Here is a 26,597-nt window from a genome sequence, read left to right as displayed (position 1 = left end):
AGCTCGCAACCTGTGCAGTCTGCGCAGCTCAACCAACCGAATATCAGTCTTTGTTTTGTTTTATGTGAGTTGTTGCAACTATGTATACACTGCTGTGCACCTCAATAAACCGAATGGTAATTAGTCTTTTGATTTTTCCGTGAGGTTTGCCTTATGCAAAGAAAGACAGCATAGACGTTTTTTCCTCCCTATAAGTGGGGGGGACCGAACGAGGTGAATTTAAATATGACTCGTCCCCCCCTCTATCTGCGCCCGTGATTATGCGCCATGTTGTTGTAACTTTTTTGAGAGACCCGCCGCCTACTTCAGCGCAGAATAGTGACGTTTGTGGCTTGTTGATGACGTGTAAGTCGGATGAATGCGACCTGGCGGTTCAGACTGAAGTCGCATATGAAAAGAGCGGATAGGAATCGGAATTAGCACCACATATCCAAACGGCCTGGGTCGGATTTGAAAAAATCGGATCTGTGTCGTTCATATTGTCAATAAAAGATCGGATACAGGTCACATATGGGCGAAAAGATCGGATTTGAGTCACTTCAGCCTGCAGTGTGAACGTAGCCTTAGAGACCTAGTTGGTGCATATAATTGAAACATATCCAGTAGGTAGCTGGGTCCCATCCCATTTAATGTTTTAAATAGAAGAAGTAATGCCTTAAAGTCAATTCTATAGCTCACTGGGAGCCAGTGCAGAGACCTTAGGATTGGAGTGATATGAACTACCCTTTTTGTTCTTGTAAGAACCCTTGCTGCTGCATTTTGGATTAGTTGAAGCTCTTTGATGGTCTTTTTTGGAAGACCTGTGAAAAGGCTACTGCAGTAATCAACCCTACTGGAGATGAAAGCATGAATAAGTTTTTCTAGATCATGTTTTGACATGAGACCCCTGAGTTTAGAAAGGCAAGAGCGTCTTTAATTTCCTCCTAAGATCCATCGTCAAGCTAACGTGGTTTTCCCGAACAACATCGTAGCCAAAGTAGTCCTTTAGGTTGCTCTAGATTTACAAGAGACCTGGACCACTCGTTCAAAACAAAGAACGACTCGCTCACAGCCGAATACACAGAATGCACATGCGCCGCCGAGGGACTTTCACAGTCAGTGGGCAGAGACTGGTGTTGAATCTGTTGCCGGTGTTCAGTTATTTTTCTTGTACATTGCAAGTACATCGAGTTAATTATTAAATCAATATATGCAAAACATTATGAATATATTTCAACATGTTATGGAATTGCGTACGGATATAGGAATGTCACATTGATAGACACATTTTAATAAAATTTAACTCCATTAGTTGAGTGATTACTGAATTTAGTGGCATCAAATGAGACACATTTCTGCACCTGTAACATGTGTGTGTGTGTGTGTGTGTGTGCGCGAGAGAGAGAGAGGTTTTGATCTGTCTCTACCTAAGGAAGTATATATAAGAGGTCGGTCAATTCAACCTCCTTAGGTAGAGACAGATCAAAACCTCTCTCTCTCTCTCTCTCTCTCTCGCATGTGCGCATATACAGTCATGGCCGAAAGTGTTGGCACCCCAGAGTTTTTTTTCCAGAAAATGAAGCATATCTCCCAGAAAATTATTGCATTTACACACAATTTGTTATATACATGTTTATTTCCTTTGTGTGCATTGAATTAAAACAAAAAGAAAAAGGAAAAAAAAAGCAAAATTGATATAATTTCATGCAAAACTCAAAAAATGGGTCGGACAAAATTGTTGGCACCCTCAACTTAATATTTGGTTGCACACCCTTTGGAAAAAATAACTGAAATCAATCGCTTCCTATAACCATCAACAAGCTTCTTACACCTCTCAACTGGAATTTTGGACCATTCTTCTTTTGCAAATTGCTTCAGTTGGAGTTTTGTGTGAAATTATGCAAATTATTATTTTTTCTCAATTTTTTTTTGTATTGTTTCAATACACACAAAGGAAATAAACATGTGTTTAAAAAAGTGAGTAATTGCAATAATTTTCTGGGAGAAATACTTCATTTTCTGGAAAAAAAAAATCTGGGGTGCCAACACTTTCGGCCATGACTGTATAAAGAAGAACATTGCTAATTTGGGATTCTGGATAACGGTTGAAATATTCCTGACTTTATGTTTGGGTAACAGTGAAATAAGTAAGCACGGAAACACATTTATTTAATCATTTGCTTTATTATTTGCTCATTCTTTTATGTGAACGTTTATTCCAATTTAATTTAAAAAAAACACATTTGGAATAAAAATATTGCCCAAAAATGTAAAATAGTTTCAATTATTAATTACCACATTATATATGTAATGCTTAACGAGGATACAATATATTAACATACTTTAAACACTTTATATTTCTTTTTTTTTGTTAAAAAAAAATGAATGCCATGTGACCTCATCAACTGGACTTACAGTTGTGGTCAGAAGTTTACATACAGTGACATGAATGTCATCCTGGATATGAATGTCATGGCAATATTTGGGCTTTCAGTAATTTCTTTGAGCTGTTCTTTTTCTGTGGCAGAATGATTGTACAGCATACCGTACATCTTTAATTAAAAAAAAAACCACTAGAATTTGATGCACAAGTTTTAATTTTCTTTGGGTTTTCTGAAATCAACACAGGGTCAAAATTATGCATACAGCACACCTAATATTTGGGCAAAATGTCTCTTCGCAAGATTCACCTTGACCAAACATTTTTGTTTACCATGAACAAGCTTCTGGCAGAATTCAGAATTCCTCCAGAAGGCTTTTTCTTTGTCCATGTGATCAGCTTCAAGCTTTAGTTAAGCTTGAAGGTGTCGATTTTGGAGCAGGGGGTTATTTCTTGGATAGCAGCCTCTTAGTCCATGATGATCTGAACTGTAGACAGTGATCCATCAGCTTCCAGTTCATGGCAGGGTTGTGCCATGGTGGTTCCAGGGTTGTTCCTGACCACCCAAATCAATTTCCTTTCAGCTGAAGGTGACAGTTTGGGTTTTCTTCAAGCAAAGTGGCTTGGCAAAGTGACTACACCTCACAATAACTTGCATACTATTGTTTGAACTGATCTTGGAATTTGCAGTTGTTTAGAAATGGCTCCAAGAGACATTCTGGAGTTGTGTATATCTGCAATCCTCTTTCTCAGATCTGCACTGAGCTCCTTGGACTTTGCTATTGTATTGTGTATTCAATCTAATGAGTGCTGTAAACAAACCCTTTTTATGAAGGCACAGAGAAGCTACCAGCTGTAGTCAATCATGATCACTAACAGGAAGTTAAGAGACCTCGGCCTTGGCAAGATAAGAGACATTTTGGAAGTTTCAGCACCTCTGAATTAATAATCTAAGTGAGCGTATGTAAATTTTTGACCTTGTATGTACAATTTTGACCCTGTGTTGATTTCAGAAAACCCAAAGAAAATTAAAACTTGTGCACCAAATTCTAGTGTTTTTTTTTTAATTAAAGATGTATGCTGTACAATCATTCTGCCACTGAAAAAGAACAGTTCTAAGAAATTCCTGAAAGCCCAAATATCGCCATGACATGACATCCAAGATGACATTCATGTCACTGTATGTAAACTTCTGACCACAATTGTAGCAACTATTAATGCCTATATCGGAGAGGCGCACTGCAAATAAGCTCTTCATCCTGTTGCTCTTTCAACTCCTTCTTACGAGTGAGTTCAGGAAAACCACGTCCAGAGACAACATTCGTTGCTAAAGAGAGTCTCTCAAGTCACTCTTTTGCCCTAAAAGGCAACGTTATCAGGAAACCCACCCTGATTGATCAGTTATCAGTGTATGAGTTTGTTTGTATGTTTAAATGTATATTACTTTTACTTTTTATTTATTTTGCGTAACATTTTAATCATACCATGTATTCAGAAATATCCGTTCCCTATTTCAAACTACACTTGTTTGAAAAAGAACAAAATATGAATCTTGCTTGCTGAATTTCATACAGATCTTTCATCGGCACAGGTTCGAACAGGACTATGTTTCTTATAAATATTCTGAATGAATCTTTGACATAAAGATTTCTGAATATTTGATGTGATGTTCAGATTTGTCCAGGCACTACTGTGTGTTTCTTCCTCAGAGTTCTATACAGGATGCATTATTTGTCCAGTACATATTCTTTGTCTACCTGAAAGTGTTGCATTGTTTTTTATAATATCGTAGTGTCATTGTTTCTGCAGATTTACACTTTAAACGTCTTAGAATTTGTCAAATATTATCAGAAAATGTTCTAATAATACTCCCTGTTAGCTGGATTTATACAGTGGGGCAAAAAAGTATTTAGTCAGTCACCAATTGTGTAAGTTCTCCCACTTAAAAAGATGAGAGAGGCCTGTAATTTTCATCATAGGTACACTTCAACTATGAGAGACAAAATGAGAAAAAAAAATCCAGAAAATCACATTGTCTGATTTTTAAAGAATTTATTTGCAAATTATGGTGGAAAATAAGTATTTGGTCAATAACAAAAGTTCATCTCAATACTTTGTTATATACCCTTTGTTGGCAATGACAGAGGTCAAACGTTTTCTGTAAGTCTTCACAAGGTTTTCACACACTGTTGCTGGTATTTTGGCCCATTCCTCCATGCAGATCTCCTCTAGAGCAGTGATGTTTTGGGGCTGTCACTGGGCAACACGGACTTTCAACTCCCTCCAAAGATTTTCTATTGAGATCTGGAGACTGGCTAGGCCACTCCAGGACCTTGAAATGCTTCTTACAAAGCCACTCCTTCATGTACTGACTTAAGCAGGGGGACACGTCTGGCACTGCAGGATTTGAGTCCCTGGTGGCATAGTGTGTTACTGATGGTAGCCTTTGTTACTTTGGTCCCAGCTCTCTGCAGGTCATTCACTAGGTCCCCCCGTGTGGTTCTGGGATTTTTGCTCACCGTTCTTGTGATCATTTTGACCCCATGGGGTGAGATCTTGCGTGGAGCCCCAGATCGAGGGAGATTATCAGTGGTCTTGTATGTCTTCCATTTTCTAATAATTGCTCCCACAGTTGATTTCTTCTCACCAAGCTGCTTACATATTGCAGATTCAGTCTTCCCAGCCTGGTGCAGGTCTACAATTTTGTTTCTGGTGTCCTTTGACAGCTCTTTGGTCTTGGCCATAGTGGAGTTTGGAGTGTGACTGTTTGAGATTGTGGAGGTCGTGTCTTTTATACTGATAACGAGTTCAAACAGGTGCCATTAATACAGGTAACGAGTGGAGGACAGAGGAGCCTCTTAAAGAAGAAGTTACAGGTCTGTGAGAGCCAGAAATCTTGCTTGTTTGTAGGTGACCAAATACTTATTTTACAGAGGAATTTACCAATTAATTCATTAAAAATCCTACTATGTGATTTCCTGGATTCTTTCCCCCCATTCTGTCTCTCATAGTTGAAGTGTACCTATGATGAAAATTACAGGCCTCTCTCATCTTTTTAAGTGGGAGAACATGCACAATTGGTGGCTAACTAAATACTTTTTTTCCCCACTGTATCTATATGTGCAATCAAGTATTTACTGACTAATCATTTCGAAATATTGGAAAGGTATATATTAAATGTTCTATTAATGTTCACTGAAAAAAGATAAAATGTTTAATAAGTATAAAATAGCATAATATTTACAGTCAATGATTATTCAACATCCAAATGTACAGTACATACAGTAAAGTACAGCAATATATTTATAGCTAATTACGATACTTTTTGCATCACTATATGTTTCAGTTAATATACTGTTAATGTAAACTAAACTACAGTCCATGATATTCATCCTTTTAAGTAAAGTGATAGGATAGAGCTAAGAAGCTGAAGGTTCTGGCTCAAGGACTTAACCATGGCAGATTACCAATGCTGGGATGTGAACTTATGACCTTCTGAGCTGTAGGTCAAAACCTTAACCACTGAGCAAACATTTCCCTGAACAAGCATATACAGATTCACCCACCTCTGCTATTGCATTAAATCACACTAAAGGGTGAATTCCGGGGCTTTCTTAAACCATATTATCATCAAAGAGGGTTTGCGCTCGCCTGAAATAGTCTCGAAAGCAAAGGGCACAAAAATGAATCTTTATCACCCTTACTCACATATGTATAAAGTCCAAGATACCATTATAAATTGTGTTGGGTTTTTTGTGGGGTTTTTTTTTTGGCATTTTACTATAAACCAATGCACAGATTTATAGTAGGATCCTGTAAAATAACCAAAAGGGTATTTTGCTGTAAAGAAGTATTAAAATTTACAGATTTTTTTTACAGTGATTCTTTTTCACCAGAATTTTTGTGCATAACAAAGACAAAGAGTGTCTAAAATATAGATTTTTTTTTAACAAAATGCACTACCTTGTATATAGACCAATACTTAACCCTTAGAAAAAAAAGATGAAGCATGCGTCTGTAGCTAGGACTGTGATGATAAATGCTAAGCTCGCTGTAGTCTTTCTCTTTAATGCATGTAATTCTATTCTGGGGTGCTGCTGCAGTGGAGGTGTGACGGTCAGCAGCTGGTATGGGATGGTAGGCCTGGCACCAGCCATTAGCACGTCTGTGACACCCGAACAGGAACGCCAGCTGCACATCTCTCTCACACACACACACAGTCACTCTGAGGAATGCACCTGCTGTAGAAGAAAAGACCTAACATACAAATCCACACACTTTTAACTCTTACATCTGCACTCACAAGAGTGGAAATGTGTGTACTCAGGCCCCAAAGCAAATTGCCAGTTTGTCTTATGTCATTTGCACATAGACAAACCTACACACACCTTTGCTGTTACTCGTTTCCATCTGCCTGCTGCGAGAAAACTCTCTACTGAGCTCTTTTTGCACTTTTAACGGATCACAAAAAAAGGAAACAGTGACTCGAAATTCTTTCTCGTGGGAAATCACAGACACAAGTCTGAAAAGGAAGACTGAAATCCACCTGTGTTTAAACTGTGGGCTGGATTCATTTTGTCTTACAAATAATATAGAGTTATATGTAATACCTCCACCAAGGTTTCAATACAGATCCCGTAAAGCTGTAGCTGTTGTAGCATAAACTGTCTTCCTTAAGATTACGTGTGATGACGCATATATATATATATATATATATATATATATATATATATATATATATATATATATATATATAGACAGTGACATCATGTATTGCTTTTCAATTTTTTTTTTCATTTTGTGTTGTGTTAACACAGTCTCTCGGGATGCCCGATTGCAGCCGCTGAGAAACTGGCCAAAGCTCATGAGAAACACCAAGCCTGCAATGGAACTAAGTCCAACCAGGCATCGGACCGAGTCCTGAGGTAGGAGACAACACCCATCATGGACACTTCGGTTTAATATCACATACTGTTATACACCAATCAGAAATAACATTATGACCACTGACAGGTGAAGTGAATAACATTACAATGGCACCTGTCAAGGGGTGGGATATATTAGGCAGCAAGAGAGCAGTCAGTTCTCGAAGTTGATGTGTTGGAAGCAGGAAAAATGGGCAAGTGTAAGGATCTGATCAACTTTGATAAAAGCCAAATTGTGATGGCTAGATGGCTGGGTCAGAGCATCTCCAAAATGGTACATCTTGTGGGGTGTTTCCGGTATGCAGTGGTTAGTACCTAACCACTGGGCATAATGGTCCAATCCCACAAAAGAGCTACTGTAGTGCAAACTGCTGAAAAAGTTAATGCTGACACCTTTCTGTTTTAGCCAGCATTAACTTATTGAGCAGTTTGTGCTACAGTGGCCAATCAGTATAGATAAAACAACTTCCCTCTCACCCTACTTGGTGGGGAGTGTCTTGCTCAAGCTTGGGTCCTCTACCAGAGGTCTGGGAGTTTGAGGGTTCTGCACTCTTCTGGACAGAGACCTCAGATGTTGTACGTGGAATCTGCTGGAGTCATTCTCCCAGTTTGTGGGTCACAGCCCCTTATGCTCCTTTCACCACTGGGACCACATTGGACCTTACCTTCCACATTTATTCTAGTTGTTTTTTGAGTCCATGGTACTTTTCAATCTTCTTGTGCTCCTTCTGCCTGATGTTACTGTCAGATGGGATTGTCACATCTATCACAACTACACTCTTCTACTCCTTGTCTACCACCACTATGTCTGGTTGGTTAGCCAGCATCTGCTTGTCAGTCTGAAACTTGAAGTCCAACAGGATCTTAGCTCTGTTGTTCTCAACCACTTTTGGTGGTATGTCCCATTGGAACTTGGGGACTTCTAGTCCGTACTCAATATAGATGTTCCTGTACACTCTCCCAGCCACTTGGTTATGCCTCCCAGTGTATGCTGTCCCAGCTTGCATCTTACACCCTGCTACTACAGTATGTGCTGGACTGTCTCAGGGGCATCTTTGCAGAGCCTGCACCTTGGGTCTTGCCTACTGTGGTAGACACCTGCCTCTATGGACCTAGTGCTTCGGGCCTGTTCTTGTGCTACCATAATCAGAGCCTCTGTGATGTCCTTCAAGCAAGCTTTCTCTAGCCACTGGTAGGACTTCTTGATGTCAGCCACTTCCTCTATCTACCAATGATACATCCCATGGGGGGCTTGGTCTTCCATGATGTTTCCCCTTCATTCTCTGTCTTCTGCTGCCTGAGACACTCACTTACTAGTTCATCCTGGGGGACCATCTTTCTGAAGTATTCATGGATTCTCCTTGTTTCATCCTGGATCATGGTTCTGACTCTCACTAATACTCGCCCTCCCTGTTTCCATGTCTCGTAGAGTCTCAGGGTGCTGGACTTCAGGTGGAACCCTACATGCATTGTGAGGAGTTTTCATGTCTTGACATCAGCTGCATATGTCTCATCTTGTGGCCAACTTTCTATTCCAGCTGAGTATCTGATGACTAGTAGGTCACTCATGTTGATGGCTTGGATCTTATTCCAGCCATTGAGCTGGCTTCTCAGAACCTGTCTTACCCTCTGGAGGTATTTGGTTATGGTTGACCTCCTTGCATCCTCATCATGACAACTACTGGCCTGTGGGATACCCAGGTACATGTAGCTGTCTTGTATGTCTGATATCCTGCTTTCTGGTAACTCTACCCCCTCAGTCCTGATCACCTTCCCTCTCAATTGCCACCAGGCAGCCACACTTATCTAGTCCGAATGGCATCCCAGTGTCCTTGATGTAGATTCAAGTGAGTCGATATCTCGTTCATTCCTGGTGTACAGCTTAATGTCATCCATATATCCCCCCCTTTCCATTTTAATTCATGTGAACCTTTATTTAACTGACAAAAGTACAAAGAAAAAATTTTAATAGTCTTCCTGACCAACTTAATTGTGTTTTGGAAATATAAACAAAGTTAGAATTTGAGGCCTGCAACACACTCAAAAAAGTTGGGACAGAAGCAAAATAAGACTGAAAAGTTTATAGGATATTCAAGTAACACCATTTTGTAAGATTCCACAATAAGCAGGTAACAGGTGAGGGTATCATGATTGGGTATAGAAGGAGCATGCACCAAAGGCTCAGTTTTTGCAAGCAAGGATGGGTCGTGGCTCACCCCTTTGTGTCAAAGTTTGTGAGAGAATTGTTAGTCAATTCAAAACAAGCATTTCTCAATGCAAGATTGCAGAGGATTTAGGTCTTTCAAAAGCTACAGGACATATTATTGTGAAAAAAATTCAGGGAATTCGGAGACATCTCAGTGCGTGAAGGGCAAGGTCGGAAACCACTTTTGAATGTTCATGACCTTTGAATCCTTAAGCAGCACTGCCTGAGAAACCATCATGCTAATGTGACAAATATAGCCACATGGGCATGCAAGTACTTCAGAAAACTGTTGTCACTTAACACAGTCTGCCACTGCATCCAGAAATTCAACCTGAAACTGTATTACGTAAGGAGGAAGCCATTCATCAATTCTATGCAGAAATGCTGTTGATTTCTCTGGGCCTGAACTCCTTTCAGATGAACCGAAAGACAGTGGAAACGTCTGCAGTGGTCAGATGAGTCCACATTTCAGCTTGTTTTTGGGAAAACCAGTGTCAAAGATGAACATGACCATCCAGTTTGTTATCAGAGAAATGTGCAAAACCCAGCATTTGTGATAGTATGGGGTGCATCAGTGCCCACGGCATGGGTGTGAAGATACCACTGATATGGAGGCATATATTGGGATTTTAGAGAGACATATGTTGCCATCAAGGTGACATCTCTTCCCAGGAAGTCCATGCTTATTTGAGCAGGACAATGCCAGGTCTCATTCTGCACAGGCTACAACAGCATGGCTTCATAGACACAGAGTGTGTGTACTTGACTGGCCTGCTGCCAGCCCAGATCTGTCTCCTATTGAGAATGTATGGCACATCCTGAAGGGGAGAATCAGACAACGGTGATCACGGACTGTTGAGCAGATGAAGTCTTGTATCAAGCAAGAATGGACAAAAATTCCAATTGCAAAACTGCAACAATTAGTATCATCATATTAAAAAGTGTTATTAAAAGGAAAGGTCATGTAACACAATGGTAATAATGTCTCTGTCCCAACAACAGATAAAAAGCAAACGAACCCAATGTACACATGGACCCCAGAGTTTTAACTTGGACTTCTGTTCAAAGTATCAGAATTCGACTCAGACTTACTGAATTATACATGCTCTGGTGTATAAACAGTCCATGTGCATAATTGTTTCTTCAGCATTAAATAACATTACTCAATCCATACAACTACAGATTATGACAGTTCATGAAAGGACTCCAAGTCCTAATTCCTTTTAATCCCTTTCTTCAAAACTTGAATTGAGTTTGAACAGCCGATTAAAGACTTTCAACTTGATTTGCATGTGGGAGTGAGATTCTGACTTGGACTTTAGAGTAAAACACTGGCAGCATTCCAGGATATTCTTGGAGTGTAATCCAAAAATATTAGTGCTGTTAATAAATAAATAAATTTTAAAAAACACAACAACACAGAAATAGTATTTAAAAGCACATTTCTGAAAATACCTTCAAACTATATTTGCAACTAAAATCCCGTTATGGGTGAAACAACATAGAACAGGAACCAGTAGGATATCTGAAAAAAATAAAAATAAAATAAAAAACCTTATCTTTGTTCTGACCACATCGGATGCAGTATGTTTCCAAATTTCAAGAAAAAAAATCAAATATGTCTTTCCTACACAATTTTCCTATAAATATTATATGTGGAGGATGTAAAAAGATTATATAATCTAAAAGCCACCAGTCAAAAGCAAATAGCAAATAAGAGACTGGAAGTATCGGCTGTAATAATTTAAGTCTCCTGTACACCAAGTCTGAATTTTCAGACAAAATATTCACACGAAAATGATGTAGCTTATTAAATACTTGTGTTTTTATTACAGTAGTAGGCTTGACAGCGCGCCACTGCACTGATCAACCTCCTATATGTTTGTATGGGAGAACAGCATGTTTTTATTTGGCCTTTAAAGACATTTAAAAGTGTTTACATAAAACTAATGTCAATTCAAGAATAAATAACATATTTACAGAATATATTGTTAATTTTGTGCCGCATTGTGATGAGCTTTTACTTTAAGTGTTTTTTCACATTGTGTAATGCAATACCCCAAACTCACGAGCGCCGCCATCTTGGGGTTTTTAGTGATATTCGTCATCGGTCCGTGTGTTTTGTTGTTGTCGTTTCCAGCTCGCTCACTGTTGGTTCAATCAGCTTGAAATTCATGATTCCCACCTCGTGGTCGAATCTCTCATGTTGACTTGATTTTCCAATAAAATCGGCTGAACACTTTGCTATCTAGAGTGGCGGCGACAATTATCGACACCTTAATGATCTTTCGGCCGTTGCAAAAGTAGAAAAGACTTTCAATATGTAAATTGTGCATGAATAATTGCTCAAACTTCCACTGGAAAAAAATTAGTCGATTCCGGATTACTTAGCATTTCAGATCACGTAACACCGTTCCACAATTATCGACACCTTTGTCCACAGTTATTGATACCATTCCACAATTATCCACACCATTGTCCACAGTTATTGACACCGTTCCACAATTATCAGCATCCAAATGATTGTTTATAAATAATAATCGGTATGTGGTATTAAGTTAACAAAACATAGTTTTTATTTAAAATTTGTTTTACATAGACTTATATTTAGTACAAAATATCTTTTATATAAAAATATTGATGTCGATGTTTACGTAAATGAGGAAGTAATTCTAATGTTTGTAAACAAATGAACTGATAATGTTTAACCTGCGGCAGAAAATCTTTTTGTTCCACTTTCGACCCACTTTCTAAGTCTTTTCGTAGATCGCATTTTGTTAATCATTCGTTGTTGTTTGTATTAATTTCTAGTTTTGTAGTTTACCAATAAATATCAACAGGGAATCGACACTGTAACCACATGGAAATCCAGGTCAAAGGTCACATGTCAGTCCTCGAACTGAAATATAAAATGTCTCCTGATATTGTAATATGTGGTAGATATTTACAACAAACTGCAAAAAAATATATTTCTGAATGGAATAGAAAAATCTGAATATTTCAAGCATGTCATTTTTTCTATGCTTGGAATTTAATTCTGGTCTAATTCTATTTATTGCAATCAGATTCCAAATACTCTATAAACATTCCATTCTGTTATCTCATCTCATTATCTCTAGCCGCTTTATCCTGTTCTACAGGGTCACAGGCAAGCTGGAGCCTATCCCAGCTGACTACGGGCGAAAGGCGGGGTACACCCTGGACAAGTCGCCGGGTCATCACAGGGCTGACACATAGACACAGACAACCATTCACACTCACATTCACACCTACGGTCAATTTAGAGTCACCAGTTAACCTAACCTGCATGTCTTTGGACTGTGGGGGAAACCGGAGCACCCGGAGGAAACCCACGCGGACACGGGGAGAACATGCAAACTCCACACAGAAAGGCCCTCGCCGGCCACGGGGCTCGAACCCAGGACCTTCTTGCTGTGAGGCGACAGCGCTAACCACTACACCACCGTGCCGCCCCCATTCTGTTATAAATCAGAAAAAAAAATTGATTATAAATCACAGCACTTTTACTTTTTTTAAAGTACTTCATCTACTTCAACAGTGTTACACAAAGATCAATCCATAACAGTTGTAAATGTCCCTTAATTCCACAGGGTGTCGATAATGGTGGACACCGGTGAAAGTGATCACTATTATCGACACCTCACCTGACTTCTCAAACGCGTTTAGATGCAAAATGGCGGCTTTCAAATGAAAGAGTAAGAAACAAAGTAGGTTTCGTCAAGGAGATCATGAAATATCGGTGAATTTGATCAGTAAAAACATGTCCATGATCTTTCCACCATGCTTACCTGCGATGATAACGTCTGGGTTTTCCTCAAATTGCTGATTGTGCTAAAAAAAATTCCATCTCAGGTAACGAGCTGTGTCATCAAAGGGCGAGGGCGGGTCTTCCGGTTGATTAATTAACCAATAATAACTGTTGTAACTGAAACTCATCTCATCTCATTATCTCTAGCCGCTTTATCCTGTTCTACAGGGTCGCAGGTAAGCTGGAGCCTATCCCAGCTGACTACGGGCGAAAGGCGGGGTACACCCTGGACAAGCCGCCAGGTCATCACAGGGCTGACACATAGACACAGACAACCATTCACACTCACATTCACACCTACGGTCAATTTAGAGTCACCAGTTAACCTAACCTGCATGTCTTTGGACTGTGGGGGAAACCGGAGCACCCGGAGGAAACCCACGCGGACACGGGGAGAACATGCAAACTCCACACAGAAAGGACCTCGCCGGTCACGGGGCTCGAACCTGGACCTTCTTGCTGTGAGGCGACAGCGCTAACCACTACACCACCGTGCCGCCCCGTAACTGAAACTCACCTTTGCAAAATTTTTTTTATTAGTATATCTGAAAAGGTGTCAATAATTATGGACTGTCAAAAATTGTAGCTGCCACTCTAGTGCCAACAAAAGATCGGATCACTGAGGAAAATGTTGTATCCTTCCTGTAAATCAATGATTTTCTGAATATCTTTTTCATGGAGAAAAAATGAGAAGGTGTAGAAATATCAATAATACTGTTTTGAAGAGAATTAACAAAAGCTTGATCCCCTTATACATATCGCATTCGAGCACCACCATCATTAGTCATGCTTGGTGTTCATAATTTAAAATGAACATGCTCAGTAAATTCTGGCGTTTATGTTTAAACACAAAGGATGGACCAGTTTCATTGCCATATTACTTTTAAGCCTTTGAGGTGCATAATTGTGATCTACAATTCTTACCCTGATACTCAACATTCTAAATCTCGTTATTTTTGGCTTTTTCGTCGATTAATTTCTGATTGAGTTTTTTTTTTTTTTCTCATGAATGGAAAATTAAACCAATGGAAAATAATTTGCTGGTTTGTGACCAGGACAACGGACCAAAATGGAAATTTTATAAAACACTACATTTTCAAATGTTCATAACTTTGTGTGGGTTTTTTTTTTTGACATATTTACAAAATTAAACAAGTTTTCAATTCAGATCTTCACACGTTTTAATTTGATACATTACACAACACCATGACAACTACTTTAAAAATGGTCTGTCATTGCTATTAATAGTCTTTACACACCAAGAATAAAATTCGGTATGGAGAAAAAAATGTATTTGTCTCCGTCATGTTTGTTGTGAAATTTTGCATGCGAAAGTGAGTACCTGACCAATCAAATGAGGGTTCCACCGGGTTCTACTGATGTACGACAAGCAGAAAAAGCCAGAAAAATGCCCTCGAATGTAGTGGCGAGCCTGTGCTATACAATGGCGTCAATCACGTCCCAGAGCTGAGTGGTTATATTTCACTCATGAACACACAACTCCGTCGCCTTCGTTCCAACAGTGGGTGTACCCAGAACTTTCTCTTTCTTGAGAGCATGTCTGTAATTATTATGTCTTTTCATCACTACTAGACAACTCCATCATTCACTCAGAACACTACTGACAGTCACGGCTCAAAACCAGAGTGAAACGATGAAAAAGAAAGCAAAATATTGAAAAAAAAAACACATTGGGTTTGCTGTGCATACTGTGTGTGAAAATTTTGCACACAAATTTTCCACATTGCAATTTTGCAATGTAAATTCTGCAAATTAATTACTCAAGTGACGTATTCCATGAGATCCTGTTGACTATCTTCTGTTGGTTGTTCTTTTAGGCCCATGTGCTTTGTAAAGCAGTTGGAGATCCCGCAATATGGCTATAAGAACAATGTCCCCACCACCACACCACGCTCCAACCTGGCCAAAGAGCTGGAGAAATACTCCAAGACCAGCTTCGACTACAACGGCTACGACAACCAGAATGTGTACGGCAAACGTGCCATCGCTCCGAAAGTCCAGGGGCGTGACACATCACCCAAGGGATACGATGGTGAGACCTGCAAAACCACATTTTTTTTCCCTCTATTCTTCACATCTTCTGATGGGACTAGTGAAGATCATGTTGTTCAAAGTATGTGTTTTTTGGTTTCATATCATTTTAGTGTGAGACGTCCTTTTATTGAATACGAATTCAGCGAGTACCAAATGCACTGTTGCTACACTGGCGCTATTTTTTGAGTGCCATGCGGCGTCATCTTCAGGCTTTGACCAGGGGAATGGAAATGTATGGAAATTATATAGTAGCGGATGCATAATGAATGACTGGGTCGGGGCGAGTCAAGGTCTAGTCTCCGGGCCACAGCTAATTGCAATTCTGTGTGAATAGCAGCCAGCTCCCTGGCTGCACTTTAATGACTGAGAGAGGAGTGGGCAGAGAGAGAGAGAGAGAGAGGTGACAGCAGGGAACTCAGTTTGAGATGCCACTTTGATGCCCTGCTGGTGGCTGTGGCTCATTGTAAATTTAGTCAGATGGCAAATAGTGCAGCTATTCTCACCTGAAGCTCAAGGATGCAGCTCAGCACAAATGCTCAACTCCCACTGCTTTTATTCAACCCCAACTTACAACTCACCTTAATCAGGAAATCAGTGAAATCACTGTGCTAGAAATAGGTAGACTACAGGTAAAAGACAGTCGTACTAGAGTGGCGGCTACAATTATCGACACCTTAACGATCTTTTGGCCGTTGCAAAAGTAGAAAAGACTTTCAATACGTAAATTGTGCATGAATAATTACTCAAACTTCCACTGGAAAAAAATTAGTTGATTTCTGATTACTTTGCGTATCAGATCACGTGACACCGTTCCACAATTATCAACACCTTTGTTGACAGTTATTTTTGATTGATTGATTGATTGATTGATTGATTGATTGATTGATTGATTGATTGATTGATTGATTGATTCTGAACAATAAAGAAGAAAGATATAAAAATAAAAATTTAAATAAAAAATACAATAATCAAAACATCATCATAAACAAACAGAATAGCGTAGCCACAAGGCAATAACATAACAATGTTCAGAAAGGATTAGAAAGAAGTAATAACTTATCCAATCCTAACCCTCTATACCACCGCTAATCAAATGTCACTTTCCACCATAATAAACTATATATACAAAAGCAATAAACAAAAAAGAAAACATACCAACATACCAAAATATACCGACATGGTATAATATCGACCAAATCAAATCATATATACAGATACTTATGTTATGCATATAGACACACATACAATACATATATACAGTACATACATATACACATACCTATAACTATACACTAAATACAAGAAGACCAGTCACAGACTTACTCTCAATTTCATCATCACCTATATAGTCTGCCTGTCCTCATTCTCGTATATTTTTATTAACATGTTTTTATATAATTTTTTAAACAGTTTTATGTTGGTGCTATTTTTGAGTTCATTTTCCAGACCATTCCACAATTTCACCCCACAGACTGTTATGCACATACTTTTCAGAGTTGTTCTAACATTTACTCTCTTAAAATTCATTTCCCCTCTCAGGTTATACCCACCCTGCCTTTCCATAAACGTATTTTGTACCTCACCCGGAAGAAGGTTATTGACACCATTCCAGAATTATCAACATCCAGATGATTATTTATTAAAAAAAATAATCGGTATGTAGTATTAAGTGAACAAAACATAGTTTTTATTTAAAATTAGTTTTACCTAGACTTATATTTAGTACAAAATATCTTTTATATAAATATATGGATGTCGGTGTTTACATAAATGAGGAAGTAATTCTAATGCTTGTAAACAAATGAACTGATAATTTTAACCTGCCTCAGAAAATATTTTTGTTCCACTTTCTACCCACTTTCTAAGTCTTTTTGTAGATCACATTTTGTTAATTATTCGTTGTTGTTTGTATTAATTTCTAGTTTTGTAGTTTACCAATAAATATCAACAGGGAATCGACACTGTAACCACATGGAAATCCAAGTCAAAGGTCGCATGTCAGTCCTCGAACTGAAATATAAAATGTCTCCTGATATTGTAATATGTGGTAGATATTTACAGCAAACTGCAAAAATATATATATTTTCTGAATGGAATAGAAAAATCTGAATATTTCAAGCATGTCATTTTTTATATGCTTGGAATTTAATTCTGGTCTAATTCTATTTATTGCAATCAGATTCCAAATACTCTATAAGCATTCCATTCTGTTATAAATCAGAAAAAAAGATGATTATAAATCACAGCACTTTTACTTTTTTTAAAGTGCTTCATCAACTTCAACAATGTTACACAAAGATCGATCCATAACAGCTGTAAATGTCCCTTAATCCCACAGGGTGTCGATAATAGTGATCACTTTCACCGGTGTCCACCACTATCGACACCTCACGTGACTTCTCAAATGTGTTTAGATACAAAATGGCGGCTGTCAAATGAAAGAGTAAAAAACAAAGTAGGTGTCGACAAGGAGATCATGAAATATCAGTGAATTTGATCAGTAAAAACATGTCCATGATCTTTCCACCATGCTTACCTGCGAGGATAACGTCCGGGTTTTTTGTCATATTGCAAAAGATATCAAGCAGTTCTTGGCATTTGGCTGTAACTTTGGTGTAGAAGTTCATAGATAATGTTTAAACTTTTGCAATTATTGTTATAATTATATAGAGCATTATCACCGCGAGTTGACCTAGTGGTTAGCATGTCTGCCTCTCGATTGGAAGATTGCGAGTTCTACTAGCAGTCAGGTTATACCAAAGACCATCATAAAAATGGTGCCTACTGCCATCTGGCAAGGCACGCTGCAATACAGATGTGAGTGGGGAGTCAAACTCTTGTGGTTACCAGAGGACCAGCCCCCCACTGTAACTATGTAATAGGCGAGAGGCCGAGCGCTACAGAAACGGAGATCGGTGCCACCTAATGCACCACCATATGGTCCAGGAAGGACTTTAGACTTGATATAGAACATTCACAAATAAAAAGTACCCAAATTCATCAAAACAATTCATTGATATCCTCATGACTGGATAAAAAATGGGAAGCAGGAAAAATGAGCAAGCATAAGGATGTGAGTGACTTTGACAAGGGCCAAATTATGATGGCTAGGTGACTGGGTCTGATCATCTCCAAAATGGCACATCTTGTGGGGTGTTCCCAGGATGCAGTCGTTAGTACCTACCAAAAGTGGTCCAAGGAAGGACAACCGGTGAACCAGCGACAAGGTCATAGGTGTCGAAGGATCACTGATTCTCATGGGGTCCGAAGCCTAGCCCATATGGTCCAATCCCACACAAGAGCTACTGCAGCACAAACTGCTGAAGAACTTAGTGCTGGCTGAAACAGAAAGGTGTCAGCCTTAACTTTTTCAGCTGATGAAAAGACACTTCATTTCTTAAAGTAAGGATGAATGTCATTTCTCTTTACTTAGCTGAGCGGTTCTTGACATAATATGGATAAGTACTAATTTTACTCTTTACTATTTGATCTCAAATGCATTAAGAAGGCAAGAAATTGCACTAATTAACTTTTAACGAGACACACCCATTAACTGAAAAGTATTCCAGGTGACTACCTCATGAAGCTGGTTAGGATAATGCCAACAGTGTGCAAAGTGAGATCAAGGTTCACGATGCCTATTTTGAAGAATCTAAAATATCAAACGCAATTTGTTTTTTGTAATACGTTTTTTTTTGTTTACTACATAACGTAATTTCATAAATGTCCCATATGTTATTTCATTGATTTAAGTTATGTGTGTGTATATACGGTATATGTAGCACAGTCTAATATGTGTATTTGTAGTGCATCGAGAGGGGTTAATACCAACTGTATCACAGACTTACCCACTACTTTGACAGTTGATGATTTACTTAAAGTGAGCAGGAAGCTTCGCAGAAGAGTGCTTGGTCAGCTTATCCTTCAAACCAGTAGCAGCATATTAATGGCAGAGTGGGTAATTTTTGAGAAACCAGCCAGAGTAAGTTGGATTTTGAAAGTATCCAACTGAAAAATCCTACTCTTCCATGCAGCCCTGCATCCAAAGCCATTCCTCCAAAACGCACACAAAAAAATAGGTACCCTATGGGTACATGTGGCTACTCCTCATCTCATCTCATCTCATCTCATCTCATCTCATCTCATTATCTCTAGCCGCTTTATCCTGTTCTACAGGGTCGCAGGCAAGCTGGAGCCTATCCCAGCTGACTACGGGCGAAAGGCGGGGTACACCCTGGACAAGTCACCAGGTCATCACAGGGCTGACACATAGACACAGACAACCATTCACACTCACATTCACACCTACGGTCAATTTAGAGTCACCAGTTAACCTAACCTGCATGTCTTTGGACTGTGGGGGAAACCGGAGCACCCGGAGGAAACCCACGCGGACACGGGGAGAACATGCAAACTCTGCACAGAAAGGCCCTCGCTGGCCACGGGGCTCGAACCCAGGACCTTCTTGCTGTGAGGCGACAGCGCTAACCACTATACCACCATGCCGCCCGTGGCTACTCCTTATAAATAAAATTGTTTTCTGATCCCATGTCCATACAGTAAATATAGCATATATTACATGTCATCAATTATACTCGCCTCATCTTTTGCAAGCATCACCAAGCTGTGAGCAGCATCAGGGCTCGGAGTATTTTGGTTACCAATTTTCTTTACTGTGTTTTGTTCAAAATACAGTGCTGTGAACTAGATCTATATCCATCCATTATCTGTAGCCACTTATCCTGTCCTATAGGGTCGCAGGCAAGCTGGAGCCTATCCCAGCTAACTATGGGTGAGAGGCGGGGTACACCCTGGACAAGTCACCAGGGCTGACACATAGACACAGACAACCATTCACACTCAATTTAGAGCCACCAGTTAGCCTAACCTGCATGCCTTTGGGCTGTGGGGGAAACCGGAGCGCCCGGAGGAAACCCACGGGGACACGGGGAGAACATGCAAACTCCACACAGAAAGGCCCTCGTCGGCCACTGGGCTCGAACCCGGACCTTCTTGCTGTGAGGCGACAGTGCTAACCACTACACCACCATGCCGATCTGTGAACTATATCTATTTTCAAAATAGTAAGAAAGAAAGCACTTGTTTACGGAAGCCGAGAGAGGCCCTTCATATAATCTTTTTTTATTCACCTTGTTATCCCGAGATAACGACATAATTAATTCAGGATCTCGAGAAAACACCACAACTAATTCGAGATCTCGAGAAAACAAAACCATTATTTCGAGATCTCGAGAAAACAAAACAATTATTTCATGATCTTGAGAAAACAGCTGAGATTTCTAGCAGAGCTGCGCCCCCTGTGGGTCAGACAACGAAGACTTAGAAATTGGCGGACATGTAACAGAGCAGAAATGGCTATACAGAATGAGAAATAGCCCCAAAGTCAGCATATCACAAGTCTCTTGGCGTACCTGAATGAACCATTTCTCAGCTGTTTACTCGAGATCATGAAATAATTGTTTTGTTTTCTCGAGATCTCGAAATAACGGTTTTGTTTTCTCGAGATCTCGAATTAGTTGTGTTGTTTTCTCGAGATCCTGAATTAATTATGTCGTTATCTCGGAATAACGGTTTTGTTTTCTCGAGATCTCGAAATAACGGTTTTGTTTTCTCGAGATCTCGAATTAGTTGTGTTGTTTTCTTGAGATCCTGAATTAATTATGTCGTTATCTCGGGATAACAAGGTGAATAAAAAAAAGGATTATATGAAGGGCCTCTCTCGGCTTCCGTACTTGTTCATGAATTGTCTTAGAAGCATTATTTAGTACTAATTTTGTTCACATTTTGTTTCACAAGTATAGTGTAAAGACTCTAAAATAAAAAATAAAATTAAAGAAAAAAGCAGAAGTTTGACAAATTATACTTTTAACTTCGACTCTTAGTTTTCACGAAGGAGCTGATTTATTCCCACATGGGACTTTTGTAATTGCAAACCGAGCGGATCGCTCAAAAGGTTCCAGCGTTGTCTTCGCTGCCTTCTCGTGAGTTTTTGTTGAATGGCTGGAATTCTTGGTGTAAAATATCTGCCAAAAAACTCAAAAACACTTACAAAACCTTTCATTTGACCTTTCAGAAGGACCAAAGAAAAGCTGTGATAATCAAAAGGTAATTTTTTTTTCAAATAAACACCACGTACTTGATATCGAATCAGTAGCCTTGGTGAACCACGAGGTGAATTTCGTTTATCTTTTTATCTGCCAATTATCTTCCGATACTATGAAGTTATAACGAGGTTTCTCTTATTTCATTTCTGGTTCTGATCGATTCCGAAGTTTATCAAGAAGTAGAACGGGTAATCGAACTCGATCAGGATAAGTTCTGATTGGTTACGAGGTTTCACTATTGTTACACTCATTCTTACGTTCGTACAACACGATGACATTGTGGCTTCGCCACTCGTTCTTGTGTACCTTTGATAACGCAAGATCAACTGTTCGTATCGCGAGATCACGATTTGCCGTTCTGGTGATTGTAATGCTTGTGCGTATGTGCATCCACAGTGCGCTATTGTTACACTCATTCTTACATTCTTACAAAATGATGACATAGTGGCCACAAAAAACAACTGAGAATGAAAAGTAATCTACCGCAATATCTATTTAGTTAAAAGAACTAGCACTAGCACCCAGCGCAAAATATAGTGCAAAATAAGCAGTAAATCACGTATGAGAATATTTAGCTGTGAGAGCACAGGCACAGATAAATATCATAACAAACACCAAACCGATACGACAGCCTGGGCACTTCACAAAGATATTTTAGGCAACATTCAAATAAAACAATGCTAACCAGTAGCCTTTACCAGTCTACTTTGTTCCTCTAAGAGTTTCTCTGCCTTAGCATTGGAAACAAGCTAATGTTAGCCCAACTGCAACCTCGCAGTAACATGAAATGTGCCCTACATAGTGTTACTGTAACCATTATAGTAACCATCTTAGCCTTGGCGGTTTTTTGGTTTTTTGTTTTTCTGAAAATCAAACCAAACAATCACAAAAAGTTATGACGTTGTGATAACTTCAGCTCAACATCACTTAATCTTCAGGATTCCCACTCCTCCTTGCATCATCTTGTAGATTTTGCTCTTCACGCATTCTAGCTTGATGGCGACTTCTTCTCCGACCGAAGTAAATGTCTCCAAAAGAGCCCGAGCCGATTTTCCTCCCGAGCCTGTATCTGTTCCTGACTCTCAATTCCATAGTACAACAACAAACTAAATTACAAAGCTAGCAAGATAGCAAGCTTTACCAAAAGAAAAGAAAATAGTGTATGTAATTATATAAGTTACCTACTGTAGATTTAACCAAAGCATTTGGCATTCTTTTATTTGTTGAAATAATTTAAAAATCATAAAATGGCCTGCGGGGTGGCACGGTGGTGTAGTGGTTAGCGCTGTCGCCTCACAGCAAGAAGGTCCGGGTTCGAGCCCTGTGGCCGGCGAGGGCCTTTCTGTGCGGAGTTTGCATGTTCTCCCCGTGTCCGCGTGGGTTTCCTCCGGGTGCTCCGGTTTCCCCCACAGTCCAAAGACATGCAGGTTAGGTTAACTGGTGACTCTAAATTGACCGTAGGTGTGAATGTGAGTGTGAATGGTTGTCTGTGTCTATGTGTCAGCCCTGTGATGACCTGGCGACTTGTCCAGGGTGTACCCCGCCTTTCGCCCATAGTCAGCTGGAATAGGCTCCAGCTTGCCTGCGACCCTGTAGAACAGGATAAAGCGGCTAGAGATAATGAGAATGAGAAAATGGCCTGCACCGCATACACACCTTAGTTTCTTAACCTCGATTTAATCTCTCATGGTGACATTAAGTTGCATCCACACACAAAATCAAAATAAAAGATTTTTTTAAATTATGAAAAAATAAATAACTCTGTGGTAGATACAGCATTTTTTCATCTCTGCTTAATTTACACACTATGCTTCACATTCATCCTATTACTGTACGGTATATAGTACTGTACAGTTGCTGCAATTAACACAATATACTAGACAGCTATCATATGTTTATTTGAATGCTTGCCATATTTCATTACAAGACTTTTAAGCTATTTTTATTAATTATATTAACATTTATAAAGTTCTTCTTTTGACCGTTCCTGTTCAAGGTCACCACAGCGGATCCGGAGCCGCATATTTGATTAGGGTTTTTGTTGTTGTTGTTTTCGGTTTTGTTCTTTTAACACCAGATGTCCAGAGTATCAGACTTACAGGCAAACTATCTTGCTAGTTAATTTACACAAATATGATTTTTTTTTTTTTTTACATCAATTGTCTGTCCTTTCTTGGCGGCACGGTGGTGTAGTGGTTAGCGCTTTCGCCTCACAGCAAGAAGGTTCTGGGTTCGAGCCCAGTGGCCGGCGAGGGCCTTTCTGTGCGGAGTTTACATGTTCTGCCCGTGTCTGCATGGGTTTCCTCTGGGTGCTCCGGTTTCCCCCAAAGACATGCAGGTTAGGCTAACCGGTGGCTCTAAATTGACTGTGAGTGTGAATGGTTGTTTGTCTCTACATGTCAGCACTGCGATGATCTTGTGACTCGTCAGCTAATATAGGCTCCAGCTTCCCTGCGACCCTGTACAGGATAAGCGGTTATGGATAATGAATGGATGTCTGTCTGTCTGTCTGTCCGTTCTCACTAATTAATAATCTACTTATTTTTCTTCTTCTTTCGGCTACTCCCATTAGGGGTCGTCATAGCAGATTGTCATGATCCACATATGTGATCTGACATAGGTTTACACTGGATGTCCAACCTTCTGCAATCTATCCGGGTTTGGGACTGGCACTAAGCATGTACTGGCTTGTGCAACCCCATTGGTTGGGTATTTGTACCAAACCTGCATGTCTTTGAACTGTAGAGGAAACCAGTGCACCTGGAGGAAACCCACACAGACACGGAGTTGAGAACATGCAAACTCCACACTGAAAGGCCCCCGTCGGCCCTGAACTTCAAACCCGGAACCTTTTTGTTGTGAGGTGACACTGATAACCACTGCGCCACAATGGATGAAAATTGGCCGTGAAATATAAATATGGGGCGGCACGGTGGTGTAGTGGTTAGCGCTGTCGCCTCACAGCAAGAAGGTCCTGGGTTCGAGCCCCGGGGCCGGCAAGGGCCTTTCTGTGTGGAGTTTGCATGTTCTCCCCGTGTCCGCGTGGGTTTCCTCCGGGTGCTCCGGTTTCCCCCACAGTCCAAAGACATGCAGGTTAGGTTAACTGGTGACTCTAAATTGACCGTAGGTGTGAATGTGAGTGTGAATGGTTGTCTGTGTCTATGTGTCAGCCCTGTGATGACCTGGCGACTTGTCCAGGGTGTACCCCGCCTTTCGCCCGTAGTCAGCTGGGATAGGCTCCAGCTTGCCTGCGACCCTGTAGAAGGATAAAGCGGCTAGAGATGATGAGATGAGATGAGATATAAATATGAATATCAAATTACTATTTATAAAATTATCTCTTGAATATACTGCATTCTGTCAATGTTCATTTTTACAGCTAATTTGATGTTACTTCATATTTTCATCTTTTTTTTTTTCATTTTAAAGATAAGTGCTTGTCTTTAAAAGCAGTTTGCCAAGAATGCCAGCTTCAGCAGTTGCGTATCCAAGCTCTCTCTCTCTCTCTCTCTCTCTCAATTCAAAGAAATTTCCCTGTGTAAACTTAAATCGCTGCCTTTAAGTTGCCAATTCTGTATAGTATATATCAATAAGGTCCAGAGTGATATATCATAATGAAAAGAGAGAGTGCATGGCAGAATGCAGGAGGCTAAACTACAGCTGGTGTAGAGGGAAAGAACTGAGAGAACTTTTTTCGAACTGGGATTTGAAGGATGTGATAGTGGAGATGTTATGGAGGCTCTGTGGGTGGGTTCAATAAAATTGAATGACCTGCCCTCTTCAGAGGAGAATCGATACTTCAGAACAAGTAAACCTTTACTACATGATCTAGGCATACGTTGTGGGCAATAAAGATGGAGTACCTCAGCCGTTATTGCGAAACAAGTTCGTGTCGGGTTTTAAAGGTTAGAAGGAGCATTTTATACTGAATAAGTGTTGTTACTAATGACCAGTGTAGGTGGTCAAAAAACATTCCATTTGGTAATTGTTAGTTATGGTCTAAATTTAGTTAACGGAAAAGCTACAACATTTTTTTGACAGGGCAGCACGGTGGTGTAGTGGTTAGCGCTGTCGCCTCACAGCAAGAAGGTCCGGGTTCGAGCCCCGTGGCCGGCGAGGGCCTTTCTGTGTGGAGTTTGCATGTTCTCCCCGTGTCCGCGTGGGTTTCCTCCGGGTGCTCCGGTTTCCCCCACAGTCCAAAGACATGCAGGTTAGGTTAACTGGTGACTCTAAATTGACCGTAGGTGTGAATGTGAGTGCGAATGGTTGTCGGTGTCTATGTGTCAGCCCTGTGATGACCTGGCGACTTGTCCAGGGTGTACCCCGCCTTTCGCCCATAGTCAGCTGGGATAGGCTCCAGCTTGCCTGCGACCCTGTAGAACAGGATAAAGCAGCTAGAGATAATGAGATGAGATGAGATTTTTTTGACAAAAACTAAAGATTGTAGTCTGTATTTGTACTGTATATACAGTACTGTGCAAAAGTCTCAGACACCCTATTTTTTTCATACAAACTTTGTTATAGATTTCGATTTTATGATTTCTACGTTATCAAGTCACAACACTACAAAAATATTTTAGAGTTCCAAACGTTTGTTATTTTTCCAGCACAAAATTAAATTTTACAGAAAAAAAAGTTTGTATCTGAGCAGTATATTACATAAGAGAGCACTTTTCAGATTAAAAAAGAAAACATAATGAAGGCGACTGGGTTTTAGGGCAAAATTAAGAAGCGAGTGGGACAGTCAAGGTGTCCAGAAGAACTGGGTCACTGTGGCTGGTTCCTAATGGTAAGATGTTCTATCCTGGTGCAGAGAAAAGAAAACAAAGAATAATAACTCTTGTTAGTTTTGCCATAATAGCCATTTTATGCATATAATTTATGCATGAAACATTAATGGGATATCCATTTTATTCATGAAAAATTATTACGCTATGCTGATCTTAGTATTGTAAGAACAACGTAAACATATCCATATCAATGACCTAACGTTTGTTTTGGCACACGCCAATTGTTGAAGGGTGACACTTTGTAGAGCATGTAAGTTCCTGTGTTTTCCAAGTACATCTGTTAATTATACAACTGCCCTTACAAGAAC

General features: G+C 39.8%; 1 protein-coding gene across 1 annotated transcript in view; it reads left to right on the top strand.

The window, feature by feature from the left end:
* myt1lb (myelin transcription factor 1-like, b) overlaps window positions 1–26,597 on the top strand; it is a 314,795-nt gene that overhangs the window by 204,210 nt on the left and 83,988 nt on the right. The window contains exons 10-11 of the mRNA XM_060934686.1: window positions 7,177–7,284; window positions 15,158–15,372. Of these exons, the coding sequence (XP_060790669.1) occupies window positions 7,177–7,284; window positions 15,158–15,372 (323 nt within the window). The remainder of the gene's footprint in view (window positions 1–7,176; window positions 7,285–15,157; window positions 15,373–26,597) is intronic.

This window comes from Neoarius graeffei, chromosome 11, assembly GCF_027579695.1.
Source record: "Neoarius graeffei isolate fNeoGra1 chromosome 11, fNeoGra1.pri, whole genome shotgun sequence".
Classification (NCBI taxonomy): Eukaryota; Metazoa; Chordata; class Actinopteri; order Siluriformes; family Ariidae; genus Neoarius; species Neoarius graeffei.
This window is presented reverse-complemented; position numbering and strand designations above follow the sequence as displayed.